This window comes from Coptis chinensis, chromosome 7, assembly GCF_015680905.1.
Source record: "Coptis chinensis isolate HL-2020 chromosome 7, ASM1568090v1, whole genome shotgun sequence".
Taxonomy (NCBI): domain Eukaryota; kingdom Viridiplantae; phylum Streptophyta; class Magnoliopsida; order Ranunculales; family Ranunculaceae; genus Coptis; species Coptis chinensis.
The window spans coordinates 73,840,910-73,855,778 of NC_141462.1; the positions used below are offsets into that span (position 1 = coordinate 73,840,910).

A 14,869-nucleotide genomic window follows, 5' to 3' on the forward strand; every position below is an offset into this window, starting at 1 on the left:
TGGGGATTTCTTCCAATTACAAGCAGAGGGTGTCTGAATTTCATGGGTGGAGCAAGCCACCAATAGGATACATGGAGCTAAATGCTGATGGTTCATTGTCAACTGGAGGTACTAGGAGGTTTAATTAGAGATCACCTAAGTCAGGTGGTTCCCACCTTTAATGGGAATGCTGGAACTCAATCTGTTATAATACAAGAAATGAAAGGAATTGAAATTGGACTACAGGGGTGAAAAAGATCCTTGTTGAATCTGATTTGCTGAGGGCAGTGAATATCACTCAAGCTAATAGTTGGTACTGTTTAAACTCTACTGCTTCTATTAGGCATTTCCTAAAGTTGTATGAGGAAGTTGAGGTTAGACATGTATTTAGAGAATGTAATCAAGCTGCATAATACCTAGCTAAATCAAGATCTGCAGAAAGTGAATATATGTGCTGTAATACCCTCCACTAAGCCTTCGGCTATCTGTTATAGTGGAGCAGGATAGATTAGGTTATGTGTATGAAAGGTTTCATTTTAATGCAGGTTAGGGTCAGCCATAACCCTTAAACTTATAAAATAAACCTACCACCGTCACTACCCTAAGTACCTAAGTATCACATAATTGGATGAAGGCATATAATGCTCATCATGCATTTCCTATAACCGTACTGGATAAACAGAAGTAACAATTTTTTTCTCCCACGTGTGATCTTAATTAACAACAATATACCAATGCTTCAGTGAAAATAGTACGAATGTTTTTCGTTTTTTCGAACACATAGGATAGAAAATATAACAAGTGAGAAACCGCTCGTTCTTAATACCAGACAAAAGGAGGCACTACTAATCTACTATGTACGGCAATTTAATATGACATGTTCTTTTACAGTAGTTTTACTTGTTGGGATTTCAGAGCACGAAAGCACGCATAGTAAGATGGAAAGCACACCCTAATCCGTGAGCGGATGCGACCTATTGCGTTGACTTACAGAAGAGAGCCAAATGTTGTTTGCCCGTAGGCAACCTAATTACGTAAGCATACAACTCACAGTTATGCACCAACCCCGTATCAGAAATCCATGCTACACGAAGTCCTACTGTGATGGATGCGTACTACTACGACGCCGTATCAGCAGTCCATACTACTTACTACTACGTAATTTTTGCATATTTTACTTTTAGTCTCTAGAAATTTTGTTTCGCTTAGACATACTTAGACAACCATCAAACCGTCTCTAATTCCCTCTCAAACTAGGGGCGTAAGATATAAGATTGCAGTTTCGGTTATTATTCCCTAACTTTCTTATGCAACTGCTGTGCTTAGTTAATGTGCATTTGAGCCATATAACGTACAATGGCTTGACAGAAAATAATTGGCCAGGCGTTTATAGTCCTTTTCTACATAGTGATGATACAACTTTGATATAACATCACAATCCCTTACGTATTTCCTTAGTAGTGGAAACACCTAATTGCTTGCACAGTCGCAGATAAATAGGAGACTGTTCTTTCATACAATGATAACAGACATAACAACTCTCTCAACAACTAAAAAATTATTCTCTCATACTTAACCAATATCCGTCCAAAGGTGCATCTCCACCACCGAAAATACAAGCGATCTCCAATCAATAAGATTCTTAGCTGTATGGTAAATTATACACCATGGCTTCCTGTAAGCCATCAATGTTGCCTATCCGATCAAAAAATGATTTATTCCATAAGCTGACTAGACAACTTGTTCCATAGGGCGTTTCTTTAATTCACAAGTTTCCATGTACCTCTGCAAGCAATAAACATATATTTGTGGCTTTACTAAGCGTCACACATATTGAGAAACTGAACATCAGTACCAAAAGGAAAAACTTTCGGCTGTACAAAAATTTGACAAGTGCTCTTCCAGTTGATGTCCTAACAACCAGATATGATATGTAACTGATGGTAGCTGACTAGCTATTTACCTCAGATAGATGTGATCCTAATGCCTAAAACAGGGAATGAATTCAAAGGAAACTAAGGGGTCACTATCACTTCTTCACAAGGGCAAGAGAGGACTTTCGGAACCATACATTCCTGCAATAAAGCCAACAAAAATCAGCAGCATGATGATACCCAGTATGGCTGTCTTCAAGACCCTGTCATAATCATTACTGAGTTGAAGGTCGGCTATATAAGAATCTGCGGAGGAGGACAAGTCCTTGCCATCTGGGAACTTTCCACTAGGTTGAGTCATGCTGCTCTCACTGCTCCAACGAGTCTCAGAATCACCAAAGGGAGGAGTTGAACACTTGGGACAAACACAATCACCCCCAAGAAATGAAGGTACGGTCTGAAGATACTCAGAGAGCACCTTCTTGTACATTACTCCTTCAATCCGCAACTTTTGTCGAGTGACGGGTTTCAGAACCTGATAAGAATCTCAGATATGTAGCTATAAGTACATGTTTCAGAAAATGACGAAACCAAAGATAAAAAGCGCTCAAAGATGATGATGCAATAATGGAGCTTACTTGAATAAAGGTCTGAGCAACCACTCTAACAACTGGAGCAAGCCGTATGATAAACAAACAACCAAGACGATTTGGATAGTGATCTTGAACAAGGGAAGAGCAAGATCTCAGTATTTGCATTGGAAAATTGAAGGGTGTCAAACCTTCACAATCCATTAAAACTGTAACTTGAGGAACTTCTGAATTGACCAAGTGCAAGACTCCCTGTTCAATCTGCGATACTGCGAAAGAATAAAAATTCATACCATCAACTCTTTCCTAAGGCTTTTGAAAAATTCAAGGGGAAAGAGTAAAATCAATTTGTAAAATTCTCCAACTTTTACTAGTGTAAATTCTGTAGTTACATATCCCAAGTTTCTAAGCGAACGCTCCAGTACTATTTTCCTTGATACTAGGCAATCAAGAATGCAATGTGGGTCAGGCGAACTTCTCTTCACAAGCCTAGGCATAGCAACAAAAACTCCAGACCATGTCTCCGTAGTAGCAAATGACCGAACCCGACTCCAAAAACTAAAACTCAGATATTCAAATATAGAACGCTCTAACAGCCAATACTATACGTAGGGTAGTACTTCAAGGATTTTTTTCATCCTCAAATGTAATACAAAAACTAGGTTAAAATTTAAAACGGTAAGTTTTTCTCTTCTTATTTCTCAGGTAGTTAGTTTGCTGGGATCATTTCATGAAGACTCATGTAGGCATGGGTAAATTTACGACAGGGAATAAATTCAGTGAAAACATCAAAATACCGGTTGTACTTCCACTACTTTTCTAAAACCCCAAGTTAATGTTCTTGTTAGTATCTAGGCCTGTTGTTTGTCTTACATTGCATTATGACAGCATTAACAGCACCCACTACATTGACTCAAGATTTTAGAAAGAAATAAGACTAAAACGGAGGAACTGTGCACCGAGATGATCATGAAAATTTCAAATCACTAGCCAAAACTCAGGCTGAAATGAGGCAGCTGATTTTGGTTCTGACATTTCATGTGTCTCACCTAACGTTTTCGGTTTTCCTAGCTTAAAATACCAAGTCGATTAACTAGGAGATTTTTTCTTTTTTTTTTTTTATGTAGAGTTTAATTTCATAACAAGACCTAAACTACGCGTCCTAGATTTGTTTTCCTTCCCAAACTACCCTTATTACGAGAGCAAATACTCCTGTTATTACATGATACTTGATTAAAACTTATGTAGATAATAATTATTTTACGTAATATGACATTTGATGTGAAAATACTCCACAAAAGGATAAGTACAGTCTTTGAACCAATGGAAGAAAATGAAACAGAATCTTAGAACACCCCCTCACAGCATTACCAAGTCAGCCATGCCTTCCGTCTAGTTAGTGCATGTGCAATGTCATCTTTACCCTTCCCCACGTAAAATTAATAAAATACCCCTCAACTCTATGAAGACCAACACATTATCGAATGGCTATGAATATTTGACAAGCATTAGATTTACAAAATTGTCATTAAATAAATGGTCCACCCCATGAAAGTGTGGTGTACAGTGTACACGTGCCGTCATCTTGATGGTCAACAAAGTTAATCCAAAGAATGTGATTTAATCAAACCAACTACTTAGTTTTTAATCTTGACCGTCCATTCAAATTGATCCTATGGCTAACTCATTGTCTTCCTCCTCACATGACAAATTAGAAAAAGTCCATCAAAAATTCTATACCATCATCGGTGATATAACAAGGAGATATAAGTCCTATAACATTTTAATACAAAAGAAATTATATTAGTGTATTAGTGTGGAAATGTAACGAAACAAATTGAGTATGGAACATTTGGGTAGTTAACTTTCAATAAAACACGGAGAAATTTTATTAGTATTCTACCCCCACTATATTTAAACATATTAGTAGTACCCCCCAACTCAAAAAAAATCACAAGTATTGGTGATGGTAACTTCAAGGGGATATGGTTTAAGCCGTTGGATTGAGTTGATAGGATGGGGACAAGTGTCCTAACTCCCTCTTTGTTTAACATTGTATTGAGTTGATAGAATAAAGACACATGTCACTAACACCCCCTTTGTTTAAGCCGTTGGAATGAGTTGATAGGATGAGGACACGTGGCACTAGGTCCCCCTTTGGTCTTGAGAAGTCAATTGGGTATTTAGGTAAGTTTAGGTCCGAAAAGGTATTTAGGACATTTCACATGACTCAAACAGCAAGATCACGGTCACACTTTGTTGACTTGATTTTGCTGTGAGTCTTTTTTTTTTGGAATATATAAGTATAATGACAAGTACAAACCTGGGATAAACAAAAAGAGTACTAAAGCTGATAATGTGCCCTATTTACCACTATGATAAAATGATGTATACGAAGGCGGAAGCAACTTCGAATCAATAACACCAATTAATAAAATTGATAAACACCCAAAAACTAGAGTTTCAAGGGGAAAACAAATTTCCTTAATTCAATCTCTTGATTAAACAATCCAAAAACAACCAACCTAACAATGAAGGCCTAGATGCCTTTATATAATAAACCTTGTTCCTAATTTGGGGAATATATAAGTATAATGACAAGTACAAACCTCGATAAACAAAAAGAGTACTAAAGTCGATAATGTGCCCTATTTACCACTATGATAAAATGATGTATACTGACGGTAGGAAGCAACTTCAATCAATAACACCAATTAATAAAATTGATAAACACCCAAAAACTAGAGTTTCAAGGGGAAAACAAATTTCCTTAATTCAATCTCTTGATTAAACAATCCAAAAACAACCAACCTAACAATGAAGGCCTAGATGCCTTTATATAATAAACCTTGTTCCTAATTTGGGGAATATATAAGTATAATGACAAGTACAAACCTGGGATAAACAAAAAGAGTACTAAAGCTGATAATGTGCCCTATTTACCACTATGATAAAATGATGTATACGAAGGCGGAAGCAACTTCGAATCAATAACACCAATTAATAAAATTGATAAACACCCAAAAACTAGAGTTTCAAAGGGAAAACAAATTTCCTTAATTCAATCTCTTGATTAAACAATCCAAAAACAACCAACCTAACAATGAAGGCCTAGATGCCTTTATATAATAAACCTTGTTCCTAATTCTATTTAGAGTCATAATAGGAAACTACTACTAACATAATAAATAAAAATAGAAACTAACTAAATAAACTAAGTACTAAGTATTCCATGCCCATGCATTAGACTCCCCGGCTTAAAAGCAAACTCGTCCTCGAGTTTAAGAAGAAGAAAAAAGAGAACGTTGTGGCAGACTTTGAACAATAGATGTAGGAGGAAGTGGAGACAATACAACCTGTTGGCCCTGAAAAATGAAAGAATAGGTGCTAGCAGCGCCATAATAAGTTATATCTCTGTCATATTGCCATGGTCGCCCCAATAATAGATGGCAAACAGTAGTCATAGGAATCACAATGCACTAAACTTCATCTTTGTAAAGGGAGCCAATGGAGAAAGGAACCAAGCAACGACGAGTAACCTCAATTGCACTACCCTTGCTCAAACCTTGTATTTTGTATGGTTCTGGAAGCGGTTCAGTCTTCAATTGGAGTTTATCAACCATTTCTTGTGAGACAAGATTATCACTAGAACCACTATCAATAATTACATTGCAAAGTTTGCTTCCAGCAATACAACGAGTTTCAAAAATGGCAAAACAACGCCATGAAGGTTTATCAGTAGAAGATGTAACCAAGGATCGACGGATCATCAAAGCAGGAACACCAGAATCAGGAGGTGTAACAACCACAGACTGAGTCATACTATGTGGCAATTGTGTAGCACTCATCTCACTATGATCATCGTGGACTAACGCCACTCTCTTTAACTGTGGACAATCACTTTTCTTATGTCCAATTTTGCCGCACTCAAAACATGTAGCCTCAAAAGTGCTTTTAGGAACAGAAGCTGAATGTGGTGTAGCAATAGAAACAGAAGATTTATGCAATTCTTCAGCTTTAAGAGCATATTTGATAGCGTCAGACATATCAAAAATATCTTTAAATGCCAAATCTTTCTGTATTGATTGGTTCAAACCATTCAAATATCTTCCTACCTTCTGTGCCATAGTCTCAGATAAATCAGCCCTGGTGGCCAATAAAAGAAACACCTCGGTATACTCAATCACACTCATAAGCTTTTGTTTTAAATTTTGGAGGCGCATAAATAAATCCCTCTCATAATCATGAGGAATAAATTCTCTTTTCAGCTCTCGGCGCATCTTATCCCAAGTGGTAATTTTATTGTAACCCAATTTAGCACGAGTCAATTGAAGTTCATCCCACCAAACAAGTGCATAGCCCGTTAATTTAGTCGCAACTAATTTAACATACTTAGGATCCTCCAAATTTTTATAATAAAAAACCTTTTCAATCTTATTTAACCAGTCAACAAAAGTATCAAGCTGTAATTTTCCATCAAATTCAGGCACATCCAATTTAATATAACCCATCTGATTCTTCTCTAAAATACGCAATAAACGATTAATATCAAAATTACCTGGGGGGTGCTGAAAATTTCGATGCCTTGGATTTCTCCCATTGCAACGAGGTGGTGATGGACTAGATGAGAAGTCTAAAGGATCAAGTGGATCAAAATCAGGAGCAATGCGGTGGGGCTGTCGTCGATTTCGTCGTGGAGAACTTGGTGGTGAAGCTCGTCGACCATGGCTATGGTAGCACCATGGTGGCGTCTAAAATTCTGGGTGGCGTGACCATTAGGATTGGGCCTGAAAACATGTTGTGCTCGGCCTTGGGCCTGGTCTGGATAAGCCTAGAGTTGGAAATTAGGTGCAAAATTAGAACCTGGTCCAGTGCTAGTAGCATATTGGGCTTGGTCAGTAGAAGCCCAATTTGGGGTTTCAATCTCACGAACAGACATAGAAGGAAGAGGTCTTCTTCCCCGACGAACCGGGTCAGAGAAGATGATCTGCCAGGGGGAGCAAAAGCTTGATCCGTGGAGGTAAGCTTGCTGATTTTTCTTGGCGACCTCCTTGATTATTGATGGTGGTGGTTGTTGCCAACTTGATTTGGAGGAACCAAATTCGGAACTTGGCGGTGGCGAGTTCTTAGATCTTCTCCTTCAAAATCAAGATTTTTGTTGCTGTAAGTGCTGTGATTTCTCTCTCTAACTCCGTGGGTGTGGTAGGGAGTTTGAATTCCACGAATTGGAGATGGTGGGTTTGATATGCTGCGATTGTGGGGGTCTGCAGCAGCCACCCATTGAGCAATACGATATTCCATATCGCTAGAAACTGTGGGTGAATGTGGTCTAAAAGGTACGTGGCTACGTTGGCGAGGTGCTGGAAGGTCGCGTACATCGACATCGGAATTGGAACTATGCAAACTGTGATCACTAGGGGCATCGTCTTCATCCCTTGGCACGAGTTGCTCTTCAACAGTTGCGGTACGTCGATAATTAGGTACGAGTTTCGACAACATCTCCTTAATCTCTTGCAATTCCATCTTGCTACCTTGTAGTTCTTCTTCTACACAGTTTAGTCGTGTATTTACTGCTGGTGGTCGTCCGCGTCCTCTTTGCTGAGTGTCCATGACAAGCAAACCAGGAAAAAACCTAAAAATCTGATATCAATTTGATGTATACGAAGGCAGAAACAACTTCGAATCAATAACACCAATGAATAAAATTGATAAACACCCAAAAACTAGGGTTTCAAAGAGAAAACGAATTTCCTTAATTCAATCTCTTGATTAAACAATCCAAAAACAACCAACCTAACAATGAAGGCCTAGATACCTTTATATAATAAACCTTGTTCCTAATTCTATTTAGAGTCCTAATAGGAAACTACTACTAACATAATAAATAAAAATAGAAACTAACTAAATAAACCAAGTACTAAGTATTCCATGCCCATGCATCATAAAAGCTTATTTTGTGGAATCTGGTATGACCAAATGTCGTTTTGGGAAGGATAAGCCATGGTCGATAGTTTCTCCATAAAACCAAGATTTCCTCCCTCTTTCCAGGGTTTGCAATACAAAAGAACAAAGATTCAAACCTTTGCTCATGTTACATGCCCCCTACCTAATAAACAATTTTCATTGTTGAAGTTCCAAGTGCCACAACTTTGATTCCTCACTTTCAAATGTCATATACTAGCACCACTGGAGATCTCATCCTTCTATCTAACAATAACACCAAACTTTCTCAACTTTTATTTTTGGGGTGTTTGTCTGTGTTGGCGGGGGGATGCCAACAAAATCTTTTCCTCCAAACCAATACATATGTTTCTAGTTTATCTAGCCTTTTTTTGTTTTCCGACCTGGGGAAGTCTCCATTTATATCCATTTATAACGTGAGAACAACAACTTACGTAACAATATCGTATAATTCATCATAAAATTTTACTCACACCGTCGTACGTAAATGACATGTCCAACAGCCGAAGGACTAAAATGTAAAAAGGAATCAAGAAACATAGGACAGAAAGCACTTCTTTTAGTTATACAAAAGCCAACAACGACAATTTTCTTCTTCATGCTCCCAAATTTATGTGTATTGGAAAGTTGAGTATATCAGATTTTAAAAATTCAGATTATGTTCTCTTAATCAATGGAAAAAAATAGGATTTTGCAACCCTATAAAATAAAAGGGTCGTACCAATTGCTTGAGTAAACCGAGGCCTTTCATGAAATGGCAAGCTGGTACAAGCAAGTCCCAAGCGGACAAAAAGGCAAGGTCTGAGCTTCACATCATATCCATGCCAGAACACCAAATGCGACCATGACTGAAGCTCGTGTACGGAAAGTATATTATAAGTCTCCCTCCATCGAATGGTCTTCTTGACTGAGGAAAAGAAGCACGCATAGACGCCATTTGCGGCAGCAAAGAATCTACGAAGCTCATCCTCGTTAATTCTGCAAGGTTTTTAATAAGTCAAACATATAATTAACACAGCAGTCTTTATAACAAATTTGGTCTGTACAGGTATCTCTCACTGTCGGTATCTGTGTGTGCTGTTGTTTTAGGCACATACCATATGCACTGACTATCCTTTTGAGCCGTGTCCTTAATAAGATTACCATAATTGGACAGCTAGACTTTTTTCGGGTCATTTAATTACTACGCATGGGGATCGAGTAAACTTAAATTTGAATCTCACCAATTCAGGTAACACAGGAGGATGCCTTATGAGATTTCTTTTAACCTGTTCTAGATATTTGACCACCATAATCTGGTACTGCAATTGTTGAACCAAATAAACCATAAAGGACAGAACACCTTCCTCATAAGTAAAGGGTTCTTTATGGTGAAAAAGTGCCAAAATACGCAGGATCTGGGTCTGGGTGTCGCTTGGAAGGTTGCACCAAAAAGACCCAAAGAGTTAAACTCAGTGCTTAACAAGAAAGACAGATCTATGCATCCATAGCATGTTTATATTCTGAGACATGCATGCTTGCATCTCTTTAACCTTGCAAAGTATATATGTAAACTTTACTTGTAATGTATCACTTTGTGAAACTTCGCAAACTACTGTTGTTTTCCACAGACTATTATCAACCTTCACTCCACCTTATCTATGTCGACTCGTAGTTCACTTTGTTCAATTACTTGGCTTACTCTGGATATAACTTGCATATCTGCATCAGTATCCAACTTCTACATACATTTAACATGCAGACAAATACAATGTATATTCATTTTTCCATAACTCTTCTTCCACTCTTCTTAATAGCTTAAGAACCCACAAAGCCTAAAGGCATAGATGACTAATAGCATCTTAAGCATTAGACAGTAGTATACAATATAAGACTATTCAGTATGTAAAGAAAAACATTTCTTGGCATGCAGGAACTGTATAAGTAAGTCACCTTTCAGGTAAAGTTAGATTCTGCTTTTCCAGCTCCTTGTACAGTTGTATTAGCCAATTTTCAGGTGCTAAACTTTGAGGTGATTCATCACAAACACTGACAAATATAAGTGAATATAATTAATCAGAATAGTTCGAGTTAAGAAATTAGAATTTGAATTTGATTTATGGATAAAATTACACTTTTCACCATAAGGTTAAAAATGAAGAATCAATACATCATTCAAAGAGAAAGAATAAGGAATGATGGTCCTGAACCACAGAGCCTTAACCGTAACTAAACAAAATATAAATATATCATAAATGAAAAACTGATTGCAGTTAACCGAACAACCAATAACATGTACAAAAATAAAGATGCAGCCAACCCCCCCTCTCCTTACTCTTTTTTCGCTCTCAATGTCTGTATCGTAGCCATTGTTTGTTCTCAAGCACTGGATTGCCCATCCTCTATCGCTGGAATTCATCTCAATCGTAATAATGTTAAGTTTTAACCATTTGTTTAAATGAACAAGTGACTACTTCCATAGGTGGGGAGGATTAGTCAACATTGGCCAAAAAGAAGCACGATTAGTCAGCATTGGCAAAAAAAATATATGCCTACCCACGCTGGATTCATCTGTTATCTCGTCTTCTAAACATCAAACAGAGTAAAACTTAGAGGTGTATGGTGTCCCCATACTTACCAACCATGTTGTATGTGGCTTAGACAACGGGACAATGTCTGAAGAGTAAGGCATAGCAAAAAAAAAGGGAAATTCTCATAACCTGCTTTATGAATTGATTGTATTCAAAAAGAAAAGAACCCGTTATGATACATACATACGTACCATGTTACAAACTTCCACTACATGTCTACATATATATATTTAAGATTGTTAAGAACATGTCAACTCAACAGGACAATACTTCTTTGGGAAACTGTTATCTTTAAATATATTTGCCTACTACCTACTATAGAAGCACCCTGTTCCGACTTCTTCATTCAGTATTATTGAAAACCAAATATAGCTTAAAAGCCTTCACCTTTCAGACCTTATATCTTGAGTTTGCTGTAAGACTGGCTCTGAGAATGGTTCCGAATTTGGCTGAGAATCACCGCTAGCATCCGAGTTCTCTCTGTCAGATTCTGATTGATCAGAAAAAGCTGTTGCTACCGAGAGGAACAATAGTGGTCTTGACAAATGCTATAAAATATAGAAAAGAATAAAAACAAATTTACATTAAACTAAGGGAAACGTCGAAGTTAACATCAAAACAATGCAAATTAAAATCTATATGCATGGGGAAAAAGGTGCAACTAACAGTCAAAACCCTTCAACCTTGTATTAGAAAAATTAAACAGCAACCACAAGGAAATGCAGTTTCCTTTGGATAAGACAGATTCTGTTTGCAAATAAAGATTACTAAATTCATCGAGGCCTACCACCAATAGAGCCACCGGGTTCAGTTTGATTTTCAGTTAGTGTAGCGTGTGCACAAAGGAAGGTTGTACCAGCACGTTCACACCATATTACTCTACATAGGCGACTCAGTATGGTTATCAGTATGTGCGCACATGCACTTTGATCTGTTTTACCCTTGTACACCACAGCATCTGCATCTTTCTTTATTAATTATAAATGAATGTAGAAAGTAAATGAAAAAATATAATATTTTTATACTTGTCCAAAAAGTAGCCGATAGGTTTTCAATACAAACTAAATGAGAACTAAGAATATTGCACAGCTGGCTAACTTAAACATACAAAAAATGTTGATCTAGACAAGGAAAACAAAGATAATACTTAAATTTTTTTTCCCCAAGAACCAAGTCACAAAAAGATACTTGAAAAGTGGAGCAGGGACACACATGTTATACTACAGGCAGACGTGCACTGAAATTTGTTTAGTGTGTGGATAACAACCTGGATGCCCATAACCAGAACCCTCAAGGGTGCCCATCTCTGTATCCACTTGAACGGTGGGTAGCATAGGAGTTGCAGTCCCTGAAGAGCAGTCCAAAAAACAGGGCATTTAGCCTTTGAGATTCTCCGTACCATCTCAAGAGCAGCAGCCTTGAACAAAAAGACTGCTATACATTCAAGTCCAGGCCTATTCTGATACATAGAATCCATACGCTTATTAATAGTCTTTGGAATAGCAGTAATTGCTGATATTTTCGATCTTTTCCTACTCGGAATTTCCAGCTTTTTACTTGAAAACGAATAATCACCCATTGCTTCCAGATTCAAACTCTCAAATTATCTAACATCTAATCTTCCATTCATATATATCAATTGTTTTACCGAAAATCTTTTAAAGGCCAAAGAGAGAAAGTAGGGTTTTTATTATTATAAGACTTGGATGTGATCGTTAAAAAAACTTGAACCGTACAAGCCTTATTATTAGATTCAACTGCCACGCGTTGCACTCAGAGGTTTAACTTATCAGAAAATTAGTCTAGAGGACTTAGTTATAAATATTTAGTAGTCCTAAGACTCCTCTTAAATTTGTTTAGAATTTAATACCCCAATTTGACCAGAATATGAAACTAACCACCTGTTATCCAACTTTACCAAGAATAGACGAAAATATCCTCACTTGGAAACAAACATAACCGACTATCTACCGAGTAATATAGTGGGATACAAAATAAAAAATTAAATTTCACACAAAAAATTCACTTATAACTACTCCGCCTTCACATTTAAAAATGCATATAATGAAAAGAGGCATCTAGTAGTGCATCGAGAGTATGAGAGTCTTGCAGAATGAGAGCCCTTGGACAATACTTCTTTCTAATACACCAAGATTACTTGTGCCTATATGAGTGGCCCATATGCTATAATGTTGAAAGTACACCCCTTGACTAGCTTTTTGCAAATGAAAAAACTAAAAATATTATGTCTCCAATATTTTGTGGAGGCATTTGACACTAGTCGTTAAGTCTAAACTCCAAACCACTAGACATTAAACCCAAAATCTTTATAAACTAGACCCTAAGCCTAAACCCTAAACCCTAAGACACTAAACCCTAACCCCTATAAACTAGACCCTAAGCCTAAACCCTAAACCTTAAGACACTAAACCCTAATCCCTATATTCTAAATTTATAAACAATAAACTCTAAACCAACCCGTTTCATTTAATAGTAGTTAATCAAACCCACAAAATAAATAATCAAATGCATTTTGTATCGTATTTTAAAATCGTGGTGTGTATGCATTTTAAAATATATAGGTTTATAACGTGGTGCATCTGCATTTTAAAATATATAAGTTTATAACGTGGTGCATCTGCATTTTAAAATATATAAGTTTATAACATGGTGCATCTGCATTTTAAAATGTATAAGTTTATAACGTCCACATTCGGATGAAAACAGGGTAGTGTCAAATTTAACTTTTGGAGCAATACACGTATTTTTTGCTAAATTCTATTCAAACCCAAAATCTACTCTTTTTGTTCTAGTAGTTATCTTATCTAAAAAGTAGTTATCTTATTCAATCTTTATTCCTAGTTATCTTATCTACAAGTAGTTATTTTGGAAGGGTGAAAAAAGAGAATAATTTATATTAAAAAATAACAGTGGCACCTAGTCTCGAGTCAAAAGCTTAGATTCTAAAGATTTTCTATAAAAAACACTTATGGCGAATAAAAACAATGTAGGGGTATTAAAACCCAAAAAAATTATGGATAGGGCTTTAGAGTTGTTTTTTTTTTTAAATGAGACTCTCTAGCCCAATTTCTTGTTTAACTTATTGCCTATTGCTGACGCTGTCTAGAATCTAGATTACATCACTACTAGACAATCAACGGTTTATATTAAAAGGAAATATTTTGGGCGATTTCATGATAGCCCAAATGCAAACCTCATAAATGATAAGCCCAAATCTGAGAAACAGATTCTGATCAAGTTTCCGGTTTCTAAACTCGAAATTTCTAATCTAAGTGGGTGTTTGGTTCTCATTTTTTCAAAAAATTATTTTTTCTTAAAAAACACTTTTATGAAAAAGTATTTATTCTAAAAACAGTTTTTCAATAAACATGTTTGGTTGTGACTTTTCTTAAAATCACACTATGTTTCTCGATATATTTTGGCATATCGTGGCATAAATCACTAAAGTCTAAAACATCCGGGGAGTTCATTTGCCTTTAGCACCAAAAGTGTTTCCTTCAAAAAAAAAATAATTTTTTAACTTAAAAAACAAGTTTTACCTAATTATCATAAAACAAGTTTTTGGGACCAAAAAGTGTTTTTTGGATGAAAAACTATTTTTTTTAAAATAGAAACCAAACACATTTATTTTTTCAAAAAAATGTTTTTTCACTAATAAACACTTTTTGGCAATAAATAAATAGGATCCAAACACCCCCTAAGGTTTAACTATCAATTTTGTCCGTGTACGTTACAGGTTTTTTCAATTTGGTGACTCCACTTTTTTTTAAACTTAATTTGGCCTCTATTTTTATTTATTACTAGTTTTCGAACCCGTCTTACGAACGGGTGCCGTTATATTAAATTATTTTAAAAAATATTAGCAACTATACAT

The 14,869-nt window shown here is 36.3% G+C and overlaps 1 protein-coding gene across 2 annotated transcripts; it reads right to left on the reverse strand.

The window, feature by feature from the left end:
• Positions 1–1,474: 1,474 nt before the first annotated feature.
• LOC147488814 (uncharacterized) lies at positions 1,475–12,729 on the reverse strand. 2 transcript variants are annotated; one of them, XM_086570817.1, is made up of 6 exons: positions 12,242–12,729; positions 11,371–11,522; positions 10,337–10,432; positions 9,126–9,382; positions 2,492–2,712; positions 1,475–2,388 (listed from the first exon to the last, which is right to left on the reverse strand). In XM_086570817.1, the coding sequence occupies exons 1-6, from the start codon at positions 12,551–12,553 to the stop codon at positions 2,017–2,019; spliced, it is 1,410 nt and encodes a 469-aa protein (XP_086426943.1). In that variant the 5' UTR covers positions 12,554–12,729; the 3' UTR covers positions 1,475–2,016. The 2 variants fall into 2 exon arrangements, with proteins under 2 accessions (XP_086426943.1, XP_086426942.1); XM_086570816.1 differs by having other exon boundaries at positions 11,362–11,522; positions 12,242–12,683.
• Between the last annotated feature and the right edge of the window lie 2,140 nt (positions 12,730–14,869).